General features: G+C 39.8%; 1 protein-coding gene across 1 annotated transcript in view; it reads right to left on the bottom strand.

Annotated features, from left to right (window-relative positions):
• SPECC1 (sperm antigen with calponin homology and coiled-coil domains 1) overlaps positions 1-9,374 on the bottom strand; it is a 73,802-nt gene extending 64,428 nt beyond the window's left edge. Inside the window, exons 1-2 of the mRNA XM_059829187.1 lie at positions 9,228-9,374; positions 6,096-6,231 (exon numbers count right to left, since the gene is read on the bottom strand). Coding sequence (XP_059685170.1) covers positions 6,096-6,231; positions 9,228-9,374 — 283 coding nt within the window. The remainder of the gene's footprint in view (positions 1-6,095; positions 6,232-9,227) is intronic.
• Between the last annotated feature and the right edge of the window lie 9,881 nt (positions 9,375-19,255).

The raw sequence follows: 19,255 nt of genomic DNA, 5'->3' as shown, positions 1-19,255 counted from the left end.
CAAATATTAGAAGAATGTGAATATGTAACATGGCAACAAACATCATACAGGAACTTTTTCAGGAATGGCATCAGAACTGAACATATGCATTTGAGTATTCAGGCTATCACAAGAAAAAAAAAATCATTGGAAGAAGAAATAAGAGAAACTTTACAAGTAGCTGCCATAAATTGAATCTAGAATGCCAAATTTGATCTACCTCAATTCTTGAGCCTTAACTTTAAAGGTTAGTGGGTGAAATCTTCTAAAACGGTGCTGAAACTTAGTCTGATTACTTGATACCCAGGGAAATCACAGAGAGAGGAACTATTTTACTAAGTAATGTCAGAGAGGTTAAGATTCAGATTCACGTTTGCACCAATGTTACAAACAATCATGCAGATATGTGTGTGTGTAGATGTCAATATGCATATCCAGCTACATGTAGAGCTATAGATGTAAAAGTAAACATATATTTCCACATTGTTTTGCATGTTAAATTTCTGCAGCATTTCTTGTCTATTTGAATGACATCTTCACAAAGTAATTTTTTTGAGTCTTCCTTTCCTTTTTAATATCAGCTCTGGAGCTAGAATCTCTTTCTTGATAAGAAAGAATAATTATGCAAGAGCTGTGTCTTGTACCCGGAAAGGGTAGCAAAACACAACTAGCTTTCCAGATGAAGTTTTAAAGCATATTTATTGTTCCTGGGAAACCCCAGATGAGATCAGTCATTTGGTTGCTAGTGAAGTCTTGTGGAACAGAATGCACCAATCTCATTAGTGTCTCTCACACTTGTCTCTATCTTTCACAAGAAAAATGAGACAGTAACGAGGCTGAATGCAAAGTGCAGCAACCTTTCTACAAACCTACAGTAGTCCTTTGATGTGACAGATCACAAAAAGCAGGGCCTGTCAAAACCTGATGTATGGGAGAGTAAAAGGACCCCAGGTCAACAGAGAGCTGTCCTTCAAAAGAAATCACTTTCCTTTTCCTGTTCTAATTGGGGTGCATTAGCATCTTATGAAGAATTAAACTGTCAATTAGATTTTTTTCAAGGATTTTTTTAAAGAAAGCTTTTATTAAGAAAAATGCTGCTCTTCAATTTTCTGACCATGTAGAGAAGGATTCTAGTGTGGATTAGCTTCACATTAACCTAAATGGTTACCCCACATCAGAAAGTGACAAACACTCGCCAAGCAGAGAAGTTAACAGAAAGAAGACAGACAGTAAATTTGATAGATTCCATATATTACTCTCAAATAGGAATCTTGAAGTGACAATTCTATAAATGTGCAGGAAGCTCTGAAATCTGTAGTCTACCACATTTTCAATTTTTATGGGAAAGAAAGATATCTAATGAGTGATACGTGCAATAAAACCATACACCAGTCTCCCCTGTTAAATCATCCACAGTTGAACTTCTTCAAGTTTCACAAGTAATGCTCTCACTTTCCCAGCACTAACACCAACACTGGTAGGGGTCAGTTAGCCTCATTTAGTTAAAGCCTCTTTTTTCTGAATATCATCATTATCAACACAGGAAAGCTACGCTTCAGAGGGAAATCAAGATTTTTCTTTTTACATAAACCACATGGCAAACAAACAATGATGGACAAATGGACTAATGATATGTGCTCTACTAGAACTAGGAAGGAATTGAAGACATACAGGTATCATATTTAGCCACTGGGACTTTAACTCTGACAATTGGGTAGGCATGTGAGTGACAATTCACAGAAACACTCATCAAAACAGAGGCCCTCCTTATTGGAGCTGAACATTGTTCAAAACAAACTGTTCCACAACAGAATATAATCTTCAGGTCCTTCTATAGCCTTCACTGATTACGCCAAGTTTCTTGGTATTTTTATTATACTCTAATTTACTCGGCTTATTACAACAGCATGCTTTGTACAGCTTCATTTCTAATGCTGGCAGTGTTCCATTCTGGGATTAGTAGCTTTTGTTCAGCTCTCGATGCTAGGTGCAGTTCAGTCTTGACGCTAGATGCCTAGGAGATAATTGAAACTCTTAATATCTTTGAGTTTGCCTCCTCTATACTTCTGTATTGGCACTGTCTCCAACCACTGATGTTAAATCAACTCAGCAAGCATACACAGAAAGCAACACACTTTTCTTGTTGCTTTGGCTGAAAATGCATGCCAATTATTGACTTTCCCATTTAATGCATAAAAATAAGTGGCCATTTCTGATGGAGCTCGGGATGATACAGTAGGCCATCCCTCACATTCCCGCTGGCATCTTGGCCTCCATAGATATAACACATCCCACTATCACTGTGAGAAGATATAGTACCTGTCTTCTAACACAGTTTGAGCTTTAGATAGATCCTGAGCTTGTCAGTAAAATACCCAGGATCTCTATAAATAAGTGAGGTGATGATAATTTTGTTATTGACAGTTTCCTACTGTTTCTAAGGCAAATTCAATAGGTCTACATAGATTTAGACTTTATTTCGGAATAAAGAAATAAGCTGATGAAGCAGCCTGAGAAAACAAGTACAGATATCCGTGAAATGTAAGTAACAGAGAGCTGATGCTTCATATTGGAGCTGGCAGAGCTTGATATAAAAATCAATATATTTGCGAGAAACAGGGATGCCAGAAGTATTCTGAATGCTTTTGGATTACATGCTCACAGCCCAGCCACACATCCTGGCCGTATCTCTTTTATAATGCCCAGCATAAGACTTTTTTTTCCGTTCCTGTCGAACCTGACAGATAATAGCTGCTGGCACTGAAATAACAGCAAGGAAGCACATGAACATGATTAAACTAGGCAGCCTTGAGGGACGTTTTCAGAGAGTGCTTGAACTGGGAATTTGCAGGGAGTGAGTGGCAGAACCGAGAGCAAAGATTTGGAATGACTTCTAGGATCCATTGAGCAAGTAATTTCACCTGTCTAAACCTCAAATTTTCCATTTGCACACCAGTACTACCATGCAATGCTCTTCCTAAGTATATGATCACATAAGAAGCTTTGAAATTCTCTGTGAAATAGCAGTATTTAGGTTATTTGGCTTGCAAACCTCGAAGGATCAGAATCTGAAAAAAACACTGATTTCCTATAATCCTGAACCTTACAGTCCTAGTTTCTCATGAAAACACAAATTTCTCTAAACATTTTAAAATAACTCATTTTCTATACGGCTTCATAGATTGGATGGGCTTTACAAGTGCATGCATTCAAATAAACTTTTTCAAGATCAGTGACCTCCAGTTTTGCAGTTTTTCCAGCTCTTTTTCCATCTACTGAAACATTAAAAGCAATGCAAGAGCTCTGTAAGTTTGTTTTCTAGCATAAAACCAAATTGCTACTTCAGGATAGTACATGGAAGGACATAACACTGTGGATAAGGAAGCTGAATCCAGCTTTCTCCCTGCATGTTATTTCCCATTACTTGGTATTTCAAAACTGCCAAGCGGTTACAAAGCCAAACATCACTGCACAGAACCTCCAGCCAGAATCTGTCTCCAATTCCATTTGCTCAACTCCACTTGCCAAGAATGGAGACATGAGATTGGCCTCATCTCCCTTTAAGTCACTTATGATTTACTGCATTAGCTTCCAAGGAGGCAGACAGGGCTAGTTATGTCAGCAAAAGGCTAGAATGAATAACTTAAACTCCACTAAGGGCAGCATACAAACAAGCCTATTTAAACAAGCAATCTTGATGTCAATTATTTATTATCTGCAGCATTTGGAACATGTGCTATTGCTCAAGGTCAACACACAAATGTTGGACAGTCACACCCAAAGAAGAAAAAACCTAGGCTTTTTTTTATTTCCATACAGTTTTTCTTTTAATTTCTCTTACACAATACCATAATACCAACTGAGTACCACCAGAGTGTAGCTGGAACTAATATGATATCATTTCAGTAAAATAATCAAATCACTCACTTGAATAACAGACAAAGAAAGCACAATCTAAAAAGCACAAACAAGGGCAGGGCAGGGGGGAAGACATGATGTCTGCAGTTAAGACATGAAAGGAAAATGCAGAACTGATGAAGGTAAAGAAGCCAAAGAAAGTGGTTTCAGAACAAAATTTCAAGACTTACACAGTTGGCTACGTACACAAACATCTGCATTTCCCAGCTACAGGAACGTTCTTACTTGGATTAGCTCCACAGTCAGTCAGCACTGCAGTGTAGTCTTGATCACAATCAGAGACTATTTGGGATGCCATTTCAATAAAACATAGCAGCTGAAACAATGTTCTCTCCTTTTCTACTTAATGTTCCCAGGAACATGTTGTGCCCTCCATCATATCTGATTTTTAACTTTCCTCTTAGCAACAATATACTGTATTACAATATGCCTATTGGTATTTTTTCATAGTGTGACAATCTAAAAGTAGCATTCAACTTTGTGACCTTGCTCACATCTATCTAGCACCTTTCAGTGGCCAGGATAGTGACACATTCTCAGAACACAGCTAGATTTCCAAGCACCCTTTTGGACTATGGAACCACTGTGAAAATTAAGATATGTAAGATACAGATGTTTTTGTATACATACCTGTAGATAGTCCCTATAAGACCCGGGACAGCTTTCTCTAGGTGAAAAGGAATTTTAGATGGGTAGCACATATATTCTTAGTGTTTATCTACACAATATACATAGCTCCACACTTCGACTCTTCTTGCCCAGCGCTAATATTCCCATTCATACTTCTACAAATGCTGATGCAAAGCGATATATAACGTCAGATCTAATGATGCAATTTGAATTGGCAAAACAATAACCAGATGTAACTTGACCTCCATAAACAATTTTACCCTTTGTATTTAAAGTAGTAATCATCATAAATCTTATCCCTCCCCCAATCCCAGTTATTATACATGCATGCAGAAGGGGGCTCTCTATTCCAGTACTAGTATTTTTGTATCTGACATACGTATTCCATTCTGGACTCCCTGCAGTGCTGTTTCCCTGGCTGCATTCCCAGGATCCTACGCTGCATCATCCGTACAGGTTTTCTCCTCCCCTCATTACTCCTCCCAAGCACCTTTTGCCAGCATCATGCCTCTTTATTGGCTGGTGAATCTCAAATGCCTTTAGATACGACTACTCACTATTAAATTTGCAGATTTACACACTGACTAACTGCAGAACAGGATCTGTCTTCGGGTTACTATGAAACATTTATGCTCTTACAAGATGGGTAATTTTCTTTTGGTGGTGGTGGGAAGTATACAAAGATTTTTATTTATTTTTTCAGAAATCCCCTTCTGGTTAGTAACATTGTTCTGTTACACAGCCAAACCCTGCAAAGGCTGTGACAAATAGGGAGGTCATGGTCAAATTTAATAAGATCTCACATTCCCTTGGAAATGCCACCGGGGAGCAGACAAAAGCAAGCGTTTGCTGAGCTCCTGGGGGAAAAGCAGAGCGTTTGCACAGAAGCCCTTGGTATGCAGATGGTGTCGCTGCCTTTAGAAACAGGCTTAGATGTGAAACCAATGGGAACAAGCTGATGGGGCTAACGCTGAGGGAGAGCGCATGCCACACCGTAGCTTAGGAGCACAAGCTATCCATGCAGATGCTAGGGCTGGCTCTTTGTTCTCGCGTGTCTGCTGTGTCCCAGGAACAGCAGGGTAACCGCTCCGCCCATTCAGCAGAGCGAGAAGAGCGACCGCCGTTGAGATGTAGTGAAAACGTAAAAAAGAAAGCTTTCAAACTGATCCATTGCTCCGCGGGCCCGGCCCCTCTAACGCCGGCGCTGCCGCAGGGCCCCACGCGGGCCGGTCCCCGCGCGGGCAGACGGCGCCACCGCGTGGCCGCTCGGGGCGCGGCCGGGCCGCTCCGCCCCGCACAGCGGGGGCTCCCCGGGTGACGGCCCCTGGGAGCCCCCAGCTTCTCCCGTTTAACCCGAGACTGCCGACTCGCGGGGTGCGGGATGCAGTGAAAGGCCGGTCTGCACGGCACAGTATGTCTCGTCCTATCTGCTGACTATTACAGCAGGTGAGTTGCAGCTGTGCTACACGGGGGGACAAGGAAAACTCGGCTAGGATCTTGGTAAACCAAGCGACACTCACAGCACGTTTCATATAGAGTAGACTGTCTTCCAGAATCTTTGTATCTACCTGTGCTGGGCTTCAGTCGACTCTCAGCAAGCTCAGAAATTGCTCCTGTTGTAATGGTCTTCTTCAGCCTAGAGACTCCAGAAGCTGCTGCCACCCCTGGTTTTGTCAGCATGTCATCGCTGCTCGCCCTCTTCAGCTGCAATAGATTGTGAGCAACAGAAGATTAAGAACTGGAATATTGCCATCAAGTAATTCAAGATGCAAGGGAGAAAAGGAACACTTCCGTAAAGTAACCCAATGGGAATATTGCTTTTGTAAGCATACTAAATACTTTTGTATTAATTTTTCTATTTGTTTTGCATTCTAGGTATTTGTGAAGTGGGTTAAGGGACACTACTGTTTCAACAGTGAAGAATGAAAATGGGAAAGACCATTCAAATAAGCAAATAATTGAAAGGCAGGGAGAAAATAGTTTACAGGAGTAGACTACTGGCAACTCCAGCTTCTCAGATCTTGCTCTGAACAGCAGTCATCATATTTCCTCACTGGTTTACATTTAGTCAGGTATTTGGGCCCCTGCAGGTAAGTGCTAGTTGCAGAGCCTGACATACCAAGTAGGTCAAAGCAGCAAATAAATGTCCCTTAATCTGTCTGTCAAGAAAAAGATCCTAAAAGGATCTGCTGATTCTTGTCTCTCCACTCAGGATCACGTGTTTTTGCCCCAATGGTGACCTTAGATCCTCTGAAGAGACTTCTGAGCTATTCTGATAGCAAGCAACTGCCAGTTCCTTCCTGTGTTTGTCAAATGGGAGTCACCAAACTTAGCAGCATCATAAACTAGGTTATCTGACATGAACTAAGAACATGCTGGAGACCAAGCCAAAAATCTGAAAATCGTTTAGCTGAGAAGCTCAGGATGCTGCAATAAAACACAAGAGCAGCCAGTGCAAGATCTAACGCAGTTACCGATTGGAAATCCCTTATCTTAAACATGATATCATTTCAGCTATTTACCCTCCTTGTTTATTGAAAAGCAGTGAGCAAAGATGGCCAATGATCTCATGGTGGGATCTAATACTGTTTGTTTTACTAGGGAGTGTAGGACTCAGTAGAAGAGAAACTGCGACGTCTGTTCAGAAGAAAGCATTTTGTTCATATGACCACCAAGGAAATAATTCGCAGCAAAAACATGCATTGGTTTTCAGAATAGATAAGCTGCAGAATTCTAAAGATCAATACTGATACATTTCACAAGCTTGGAAGAAGGTAAACTATTTGCTTTACAGGGTATTTTGCAGTATGTGTTTTTAAAAAAATATTAGCGGATATCACTATAATTTACTTAGCTTTATTGTACATGAGAAAGCAAGGGACCATCGTTGCTGTGTGGTCTTTTTTGGGAGGGGGATTTAAAGCAAATCTACTCTAAACGCATACTCAAGAAATCCATACAATTCAAGCACAATGAACATAAGATTCAAGGAGAAACACTGAAATTACATTGCTTCAACAAGCAGAAGCAGCAATTTTTCTCAGAACTTTGGTCAGCTGCTTTCCCATTTGCGTGCCTCCGTAACGGCCTGTGTACCTCTAATAACAGCCTCTAATTAATTTCAGGAAAAATACTTTAAGCATTTTAAAAGATGAAAGCTCTGGAGAGTCTCCCTAGAGCAGTTTTTCTATCCTTTTCAGTTTGTGGACATCTAAACTGTTTTCACAAATCAAAACCCACTTCCTTTGAAGTTGTCCAGTGACACCCAGGGGGTCCATGAACCACAGGCTGAAAACCACTGCTTGGGTTAAAAGAAAAGAGAGCACACAACAGGCACTCTCCCTATTTAGCGGCTCCTGAACATAAAAATCTTTAAGCAAAATGAAGTCTCTCAACTCCAATTCTTTCTCCCTTTCATCTCTTCCTCTGACTCACAGACTGTGGTTTCCTGGACCTTGTGAGCATGCAAGTTTCAATAACTGAAGTGCTGATCTGCTCCAGGATACCAAACAGCTAACATTCTGCCTTCTGGCAGAGGTTTTGCCAGCTCACTCTTAGGAGCAGAATGGAACAATCCGACTTTCTGACCTTTAAAGACTTCTGCTGTCTCTCTAAAGTATTTTCTTCAATGTGCCCTCTTTTACAGCAGCAACTATGGTGCCTTTTTCTACCCCGTTTCTTCAGGGAAACCACTTTGATGATCTTGCATTTGCAGCTGATCAACAATTTGAAGATAGTAGCTTGAATTGGGAAGAAACCCCTCTAAATTTAACACCATACACCAATTAATCGTATCAGATTTCCTGATTAGTCTCTTCAGTAGCATTCCTTCGGAGATGCTTGCCTCAGCCATACAGCAAATGCTCCAATGACAAACATAACCTGCCTGGAGCACTAGACTGAAACATCCTATTGATAAGATGCTCAGAGCATCTAGAATTTTACAAAGCAAGTTGAGTAAATTAATCCTTCACTCAAGAAGCTGTGACGATTAATGAAGTTTAGATCTCCTCTTGATTAAAACGCTGTAGTATATTATGTATTGTTTACTAAACTTTACTCTTGGAAGCAGTTCTAACCAGAAAGCCCATGGTCTATTTTCATCACTGGTCTGTATTTGGACAACAAGGTTATTTTTGTTCGCTGGCTGCAAGGGTACAGATGCAGCAGCATTTCAGGTGTATTATTCCATTTTCTTGAAAACACTACTTTGACAGAAGTTTCTGCTATTTCTGAAATACAGCTGTATAGAAAGATAGGATTCATTAAATGCTTTTGTTCCATTGCAAGTAATATCTTTTGTTAATATATTTTCCTTGAAGGGAGAGGCACAGATTTGTAGGAATTCTGGAAATCCATTAATAAAACTCTCAATTTCTTCACATGTGTAATAATCAGTTGAACTAAGCATTTGCCATTTATTTTACTCCTTCTTCAAAGTTAAGGCAATTTCCTCACACACAGACAGTGTAAGAGAACCCACTCATACCTTGTACAGATACAGTGTCTCCCCCATCACATGCAAAGTATTTTCAGAAATGTGCATTAGTCTAATATACAACACAATTATAATCTCCCTATGCTTAATACAGTGGTCAAGCCCACTCCAAGTCTCAGGGTCTAGTAATGTTCCAGGACTAAACCAAAGCTTTACCCTGGAACAAGGCTGTAATGCTTGCACAGTCCCTACTGGTTAGTACCTTGCTGAGCCGAGATTCAAAGGCAAGTGAAGTTGAGGACTTTGATGTCTTCATTCCTGTTGAGGTGGTGGAAAGTGATTTTCCTCTGTCAACCCCATGACTCCCTTGCTTTGCCATCGCACTCCAAGGCCTGGCAGTACTCTTCATTTTCTTCCTAAATAACTCAGTCTACAGACCCTAAAAAAAAAAATATATATATATACACACATACACAAAATATAAACTGTCTTGATACCATCTGAAAGACAGCAGCAGAGATATCTGGCATCAGTTTCAGCCCTTTAAAAGGCCACACTAAACTTTATTTCCTCTCTTATACACATCAAAACTCAGCCTAGAGAATCCCTCAGAGCAGGCTGCAGCCACCTATATTTTTCATACTGGCTGTTAACATGAAACACCACAGAAGGAACACTGGCTTTTGTTGGGACTGTGTAAGTGAGGGACCTCTATCAGCCACAGCAGAACACCTGTGAATGCTGAAGCACAATGAAACAGTAACTGAGAATGCTGAAGTCCACAGCAATTGAAGACAACCTTGGGATAAAAAGAAAACTACTTCTCTTACTGTTAGATCCAACATCTTCAACTGAAATAATACCCACTTTTAAAAAGTCACATGAGAAGCAAGTTTCCTCAGTTGTATGGAAAATATGGTATCTTTAACTTAACAGAGACTTCTAGAGAAGCAGCAGCTGAGGTTGCCAAGGTGATAAAAAGATGTTTCACAACACCAAGATTTACAAAACATGGTAAAAAATATCAACTTCCTTGATACAACTTCCAAACAAAAATCCACATGCACTATTCCTCAGAGATAAGCTTATGCAAGAAAGAAATCCTGCCAGGAATCAGCAAATAGACCCGAATTCCTTTTTTGGATTATAGCTGTATAAATTTAATCTGCTAGCAAGAACAACTAGTCTGTTTCTCTCAGTAGGCAGACGGCTGCCAATTAAATAGCTAGCTCATCTCTTGTAGAACTAAAGCCATAAATTTTCACCAGCCATTGCGCAATCCAAACCAGGGGCAGAATAACATAATTAGTTGGATTTTTTTTTTTAAAGTCCCACCAGCTTGCTGAGTTGGGAGTGGGAGGGAGGGGAGATTGCCCAGTATCTCCTCCCCTCCCCCAGTTCAGTGTGAGCAACATTTTTCTTCTGCAGCTTCATTTTCTAAAATAGGCACAGGATGTAGCTGCGTATCAGTCTTGCGTAGGCAGAGGCTAACTTGCTTCTTGTCTGTTAAACAGGTAGCCAGCAGACCTAGAGAGATCAGCTTAGTGTCTCAGCTAGGGGAATGCGCTCGCAGTAAGCACGCGCTGTTTATCACACAGAGTCCAGCTGGGCCGGTGTGAACTTAGACAGCAACCCTTTGACAGAGATGCTGAAACAATTTATTCCTGGCTGAGTCAATAGAAGGGCTGAGGTCACATTTTATATCTCATGATTTGCTTTACACTTTATTTCACATTCACAGATAAGAACACTCACTGAACTCATAGGAAACAAATCTGTTTGGGGCCAAGTCGTATTCGACACTGACAGCACCTTCCAGGTGCCATGATGATCTATTAAGGAGTGTTTTGCCGCACAGAGGCAGAAGGGAATGTCAAGTGCTCTGCTGCTGTCTTACAGAGAACAAAGCTAGCAAGTGACATTTCCTCTATTTATCCTTGGTGCCTCTTGCAGGGAGGGCTGTCTACTTTCTCCACAGCTCTAACCTGTCAGCTCCTAAATAAAGAAATAAAAAAGTTAGTAGTTATTATTACTATGTATAATCATTACTCCATTAAAATTCTTAACACATACTCTGTGGAGCCATCAACTGATCTCATTAGAGGAGAAAGAGTAGTCTTTGTTGACGATTATGCCGATCACTTGGCTCCTTTTTTAAAGCACTGACAGATATGTAAGCTATATTACAATAGATAATGTTTAGCATTCCCACAGTTCATGATCTACCTTAGCAAGCTTTCGTGCTTTACGTTACTTAATAAACTACTTTTTAATGGGCATACCCTTCACTGTATTTATATGGGTGAACAAGCAACTACACATGCAAACTATCTTCCCGATTAGATCTCCAAATTATGCAGATTTTGTTTTTTGTAGATCCAGTGGTTGCACATGCATTTTGCTTTATTATACCCTCTGGATTTCTTCATAACTGGATCTCATACTTTCCTGCCTTAAGCTGTAGAGATGCCTTCCTGATATGCTAAAGAATTTAATTTTCAGTCATCCATGGCATTTTAAAGTTGCAGTGGAGTGATATGCTCATTAGACCATGATGTTAGAAGTAAAAGGATGAGGTACTTAAAAAAACCAAAAAACCACAACTCAAGAAATCCAGCCAGTAGCCTGAGGTGAACTGGCTTTTTCATGTAATGATAGCTGAATTATGTGCTATGTGGATTTAATAATATTTTACTATGCCAAGCAGATGAAACTAAAATTGAGAAGAGTATATTTGGATTTATTAGTTTTTATTGGTTTTTCATGTATTTATATGGGAATCAGCATTTGTAAAAGACAGAGGTAAGGCTTCTCATATTTGGCTAACCCAAGTCTGCTCTGTAGATAAAGATTTCAATCTCTGAAGTGGGATCCCAATACTTTCCACATGCCTTACATGTACTTCAAAGAATAAAGCCAGGTTGCACACATCTTAATCTGCTTTCATTCCTAGGTAGGTGACACACATTTGAGCTATTAGAAGTACTGCTTCAGGAAAAGTACTAAACAAAACTACTTCCAAAAAAAAAGCCAAAAGAGAAAAAAAAAAGAAGTCCTGCTGTTCTTTGATGAGAGCAGGAAATCCATTCAGCATTTCCTTCTGAAAGAACCCCAGAGAGATTATGGCTTGATGTCTAGGCTACCCATAGAGAAATCTGAAAGAGAAGCAGCTTTCCACAAGAGATACAGCCAAGCTGCTTTTGCAAATACAGTGACAACATCACTAGTTTTACGCCCATTATGTCTCAATACGTTTCAGATGAGACATGCTTCTGCTCACTCTCCCAGAAGATGACTCGCTTTAAGCAATGCTTGGAGCTCTATGATTTTATTTTTATTTTCCTTCTTCAGATTTCATAGGGAACTTTCCTTATGAAGCAAACAGAACACCACCATCCTGAGATTCAAAGTCTGTCTGTCTTTGGCATCAGCCAGAGCAGAACACTAGTTAAATCCCTGCAGCATGCTCTGCTTGGAGCTGTACTCTGAAAACATGTAGAAACTGAAGATAAGAAGCAGCTCCATGTTGAAATAAATGGGGGTTCATGCCAACAATATGTTGCTTCAGAGCAGCAAAATCAGTTCTATTGCCAAACTGCAGGGGTTTTGGGGTGGGTGGGTTTTTTTTGTTTTTAAAATCTTTTACACTCAAAAGTGCTGGTGTTTGAATACCCCTCTCCTTGAAACAGGTGCTGCAAATGAGATAATCGGAGGGTTTACAAAAATGTAAAGCTGATCCTGACAGAGCTTTTCCTCTCAGTAATCCTCAGAATTCCCTGCAGGTATCAGAGTCTCTAAAAATTCAGGCCATGGTATATAGTTCATCCTTTCTCACTGGTATTTTTAAAAGATATTTGGAAAATTCTCATGTGGACTATTTTGGCAGTCAGCAGAAGTTTTACAATGGAAAGATAGTCCGTTTTACTTGAAATTTTGCTGTTTTATTAAAGATTGAGATCCTAGACATTTCTTTATTAGTCAGTCCACATGCATTTATTAATAAAAGTCTTTAAGACCCAGCCTAGAATTATTCCCATTTTAAGGCTAGGAAAACTGGATTAAGAATTTATCCTAATTCTCACAGGCAGTCAGCATCAGCAGAAACAACACTAGGTCTCTTGGATCTTAAGGCTTGGCTATCCATCAAAGGAGTAATTCACCAGTCCTGTAGAACAAACTTCTAGGAAACGCATTCTGCTGACTATTAAAGGCTGTTTTACTCTGAATAACTAAAAAGAATAGATAGGTTTGAGTGATGACAAGCAATATTGTTTCACAATCAAGAAACCTAGCAGTTACACTATTAAGTAAATTAAAATCATGAGCACATCTGCAGAAATGAAGTTACAATCCCTGTTGGGGGGCTAGAGATACAAATTATCTGTACCTCAAGGACCTCCTACAAGGTAGGTTTTGGTGCTCATGTCTGTGTGTAACACTACTCGCTCAACAGGACAGTCCAATTAAAGCAGAGTCATTCAAGTTGCTTTGGGAAAATGAATGAAAAAAAGAATTATGAAAACTCATTACTAGATCTGGAGAGTAATGTACCAGATGGCAGGTTCACTGAGACCTGTGAATGCCCAGCATTTCTGAAAAATGAGGTCAGAAGTACCAACTTTGCAGACAGGACTCTCAAAGGACAGAAGTCTGTGGCTTCAGTGGGTTAAAACCCACAGTCCCCAGTGCCATTTTCCTGTAATTCAGTTACTTTTCATTACATCAAAACATCAGACTATTCCAGAACCTTTATTACACACTCATTAAATTAAAGCACAATTTTCTTCCGTTTTCTTTTTTTTTTAGCATGTAAAACGTACATCACGCTTATACTATTTTCCTTCCAACCTAATCAATCTCTGCTATTTTCAGACAAACTATCAACTGGAACACAGAAATACCTAATAAGTTCAGTAAACTGTAAAGCATTTTCTAGCGTCATGTAGGAAGCTATATAGCAGGATAGCCAGCTGGGCTAAAATAGAAATCTTTTCTGCCTTTCACATCAATTCACTTCAAACAACAATTTTTAGGCTTGACAGATGCTTCCATATGACTCATTTTGATTTCTTAGCTGATACCAGGAATCAAGCCAGGGTCACAAAACAGGGAAGTTGACAGTCCAACACAGTAATTGGTAACTTAGAGATAGATGGCACAGATAAAAACGTATTTGGAAATAAGATCGGGCTAACAATTAAAAACAAACTGTTTACTCTTTTCGTCATCTTTAGCAACTTTCCTTAGGTGTCTGCTCCTTTCAGCTCAGTGTATAGTCTTTCTGTGTCTAACACATCCATCCTTTCTTTTCTCTAGTTTCTGTAACCTTGTTTTTAGTGCCTTCGAGGCTCAGTGCAACCTTCCTCAATTACTTCTCCAGTGGAGACACTTGCTGGATTGCTGCTAGTACAAAAGCTTAGCTTTCATTAGAACTGGATTTAAAAGCCTACAAAAAAATTTAAAAAAATTAAAAATCACAAGCCAGACCACCTTCTTCCACCCAAACACAACTCAAAGGAACAGAAAAAGATATGCCCATTTCCCAAAACCTCATCTCTAACCTCATCTCTTGCTTTTGCTGGCCAAAGAAATAGAATCAATTGTAAACCTGACCCCAAACACTGAGCAGCAGTTTCCTCTGGTCTACCTCAGACAACTTGCTTTCCAGTCTCATTTGCAGCTGAATTTTCATGTTTTGCTGGTAGAGTACCAGGAGACAAGACATCACTTGGAAATTTTCATGTCCAGACTGCATGCTACAGCAAGGCAAATTCTGCTCGTTTTATGCATGCCTCAAGCAAAGGTGGTTTTAGTAGTATTATTATTTTTTAACTTTCAAGAGTAGAGAAAAACATACAATAATAATACAGCTAGGCAACTACAGAATCCAGGTGCTTTTGTAAGGAGTTTAAAATGTTGATAAATTTTAGATATCAAACAAATACACAGAAATTAAGACACATACATGCCCCAGGTCACCCAACTAATCATTGGGAAAATACAAAATACCAGTCCAGGATTTAACTATCAGTGTCTCTGATGTAGCTTGAGAGTCACATTTTCAAAATCTTCATTGTGCTAAGGTTGCCTGAAGATTGTGTCCTCATATGAAAATTACTCTTTTGGGTTTCAGTTTGCTTGCTTTTTTTTTGTTTGCTTGTTTGTTTTCACTGCAGTTCTGTAGGACTATTAAAAAGCCTCAGAAGAGCACTTTCAATATGGCATCAGATGAGAATTTTCTTTACAGGGCATGTGGCTCCCTTCCTCTACAGTATAAGCAGCTACTGCAGAGCCAGTTCCTTTCCTTTCCCTTCATGGTATCAGATGGCACCACACAGACAACGGAAACTCCCTTGGATCTCCCAAAGACAAAGTTACATTACCTGTGGTTACTGTGGTAAGACAATGTCACATTTTTGTGTTGTTTAAGGTGTTTCTTGCTTATTTCCTTAGTGTGTTTTCCATAATTCTCTAGAATTGATATTTATTAACTAGTATATAAATATACTGAAAGCTTACAAGGATGTGTAAATTACATCAGAAATTGCCTAGGTGAGGACAGTTCCAGCCAGCCACAAATGACAGGCTTCTGGCCATCAACTCAGCTTCCGAAACCATCCCAACAAGACTGCCAGAGTCCAGGTCTGCAACTGCAAAACTCCATATCTCAACATTGCTCAAAATAAAATCCTCTTCCCACAGCAACCATTAGAGTCACTGATGACTTTTCCAGGCATGGACAGATGAGAGCAGTGCAAAACCTTCTACCCACCCTCCTCCACAAAAGTTCTCCCTGGAGTTTTGGATTTGTCAATCTTTTATTCTTAGTTAGATCCCATTAAAAAAAAAAATATGCAGAAGTTACAACCAAATCCTCATATGTGCACATGAACAAAGGATTTATTAAGCTATCTTTCTCTTGTCCTTTTTTCCATATTACTGGCCACTTATAAGACAGGAAAAAACACAGATAGCTTTGCTAATTCTCTAGCTAAAATAGCCAGAACTGTCATCCAGCACAGGGACTGGGCTTAAAAATCAAGCCAAAGCTGTACTTTGAAATGTCTGGGAACATGCTCCTCCTGTAATTTAAATTACACTGTTTGTACATGGATACTCAATCTCCTCCTTCCTCACACTGATTATCTAACCAGTCACCATTACACATCTCAGAAGAGAAACTGTGCTACCTCCCTATGACCCCTGATCTTACAAACAACATGAGGACAAGGAAACAAAAATTCCAACCGATCTGCAATTTTTCTGCTCATTAGCCCTCTGGAAGGACAGTGGCAACTACCAGCTGGATGGTGTGATACCTGAAGTGGCTATGAAGCACAGCTGTATGCTGGCTATCAGTAAACAGTCTACCATGCTTCTCTGGTTTAAGTAAATGTGTTGTCTTGGTAAGGTTGAAAGGACAAAAGACTGCTATGATCTTTCACTAACTCCAGGACAGAGATACAGACTTAAATGTGGCAGTTCTGAATCATGTTCATCACATTACTGATGGATGCATGCAAGGAAAAAGACATAATCAGAAGGGTAGCATGGCAACATGCATTTGTAGGGAGACAGGCAGGCACGGGCAGCATATTCTCAGACTGGGAGAGCGTATATGAAAGCATGTAATGGCAGAATGCATACATAGAGGTTACACAATAAATTTCAAATTTTATCAAGTCACATCAAAACTACATCTCAGAAGTGATTCCACACTACAGAGTTTGGAGGATGCATTTTTATAAGTTGCATTTCCCTCATTACTTCAATGTATGGCAAGCAAGGAAAGTATATCAATTTACATAGTGCTAACATCCACCCTTTGGAGACATAAGTCAAAGGAAAGATTCAGGAAGGGTAAAAATGATGCACTGATTCCAGACTTTTTGAAGTTACAACCATGTTATAATCGCAAAGAATTAGGTCACTCTGGGCTTTCCCCAGTATGACTCTGCCCTGAATAGATGGGTTTAATTTGTTTGGTATATTGCAGGTTGAGAACAAAATGTTTTAGAACCATTTCAAGGTAGCTACTGCTCATTAATCCAGGTTCTTTGAACTACTGTCCCAGTGAATACAGCACAAAGCAAGTGACACATACAGTTAACACTTCATGTTTTGCCAATCCACAAGAAGGAAGAAAAGAAGGGTTTCATTTTAGATAGAGCAAGAGCTACATAATTGCTAAAGGAATTAAGAATAATTACAAGTGGTTTGCCAGATAATTACCTGTCATTACATTTTTCTGTAGCATAGAGGGTAGATACATCTACAAGAAAGAGAAGGAACGATCATGGTTTTTGGAATGGCAGACAGAGATGCACAGCATGTGGCTACATGGTAATCCTGACTGGTACATGCACACAGACTGGCAGGTTGCCTGTTCTCTCGAAGCACGGAGGAATGGTATCGCAGTCAATGAGCTGGCTTGGGATTCCACCCGATTCTATCCTCAGCTCCAGCACAGCTTTATCGTATTACCTCAGCCATGTAATCTTTCTATGCCTTAGTTTTTCCATTTATAAAAATGGGATCATAATTGTTCACTAAATAGCATATTTATGAAGACACGCTCATTCATGTGCCTTGGAAAGGAACCCCACAGAAAAAAAGTAAAGATTAGATAAATCAACATCTGTCACACAGCGCACAAGTGAGCAGCCCCACAGATTGCCACATGCTGCGATGTTTCCCTGACTCCCATTTTCCATCCATCACAACACAGAGAAATAATTGAGATCTGGAAGCTATCCCTTAAGGAGATATTTATCCTCCATTAAAGTGCAGAATAGACCACTTAAAGTTAATAAACTGGGAACTTCTGAATGTTTATGAGTGACAGTGTGAACATCTAACAGAAAGGGTTCTTTGCAGACAACGACATAACTCCAAAACTGCAGGAGAAACTAGAGGACTTCTGCATTCTAAAAATATTCCTACTGAACAGGAACAGAACAGATTTAGGCAACAGTAGCAACTGTTTACAACTGTTACTTAGGGGACCACTGATGGACTGAAAGATCCACCTTGGTGGGCTACATAATGAAATTAAATTGTTTTAGAACTGAACTAGAAAGGGAAAGGAGTAGTACATACACATGTGCATGTTAGGATGAGGTATTCTTCTATTAGTTACCTATCAAACTGTGCAAAGAACACCATATTTCAGCAAATCAAATATCCTCTCTCCTGCTGAGGTTACAGGGGCAGAGAGGACTTTATAATTTAGAAAGGGTAGAAGAACATGCAAAACAGTCCCTTTTGGAGGTGAGACAGAAGGGATTAGTAGGGGACATCTAGAAGAACTTAGACTGTGTACAAAAGAAAGGGTAGAGAATCCGTTTTCAAACCAGTTCTACCAGTAATCCTTTACTGCTACACATACAGGGCTTAATTAACATCTCTACAACTTTGCCATATTACATGCTATATAAATGCTCTTATTATTATTATTGTTATTATGATCAAGTTTCAGTTCACAGTACAATTTTAAGGACAACTGTTAAACTGCGACAATTCAAGGGTCCTGCTGACAATCTGAACAGCTCTTTACTGTAGTGTTGTAAGAGGGTACCCGTCTGGCATGCTCCCCAATGCTTTCACTGATGCCCTGCAGAGACGCTAGCTGCCAAATCTATTTGCTCAGCAGCTTGTTCCTTTCTGCCCTTTCTTGACTGGACTACGTGAACATGCAGTAGCAGAGGAAAGTCTGCTCGTGTTCCTGCTTCATTTATCTGTCGGAGCACAACCTTAAATTGCCAGAGAAGAAAGCAGAAACAGGCACAGAAACAGCTTCAGCCCTTCTGTCACCAAAATCTAGGTAGCGGAGTAGAAGAAAAATACAGTAGCCAGCTCTCACAGACTCACATGGTGGGAATTTTTTTGTTGTAATGGCTTTTAGACCACCCCCAGCCCATTTTCAGCTGATGCTGAACTGTTTGCACTGTACATTTTTTGTTTCATGCAATTCAGTTTTAGAGTGAGATACTACGAAAAAAGTGTTGTTAAGCAAAGCGGGTCCATTCACTCTAAAAATACATTACTGATCCTAGAACCCTTATAGAGATAATACAGTTCCCACCTTAAAAAATAAAAGATATTAAAATACTTACAGTAAAGCTTGTCCTCTTTTCTGCATTAAAAAGAAAACTGGCTCCCACTAGCTTCTGACAGCATGTGCAAGCCAGACTGAAAATTCAGGGCTTGAGTGTTTCCCTGAGAGGAAAACCACATTGCAGTGAGACAGAGAGCTGCTTGAGAAATGATTCACATACGGAAGCAAGCTGG

This window comes from Gavia stellata, chromosome 25 (assembly GCF_030936135.1).
Source record: "Gavia stellata isolate bGavSte3 chromosome 25, bGavSte3.hap2, whole genome shotgun sequence".
NCBI classification, from domain to species: Eukaryota; Metazoa; Chordata; class Aves; order Gaviiformes; family Gaviidae; genus Gavia; species Gavia stellata.
This window is presented reverse-complemented; position numbering and strand designations above follow the sequence as displayed.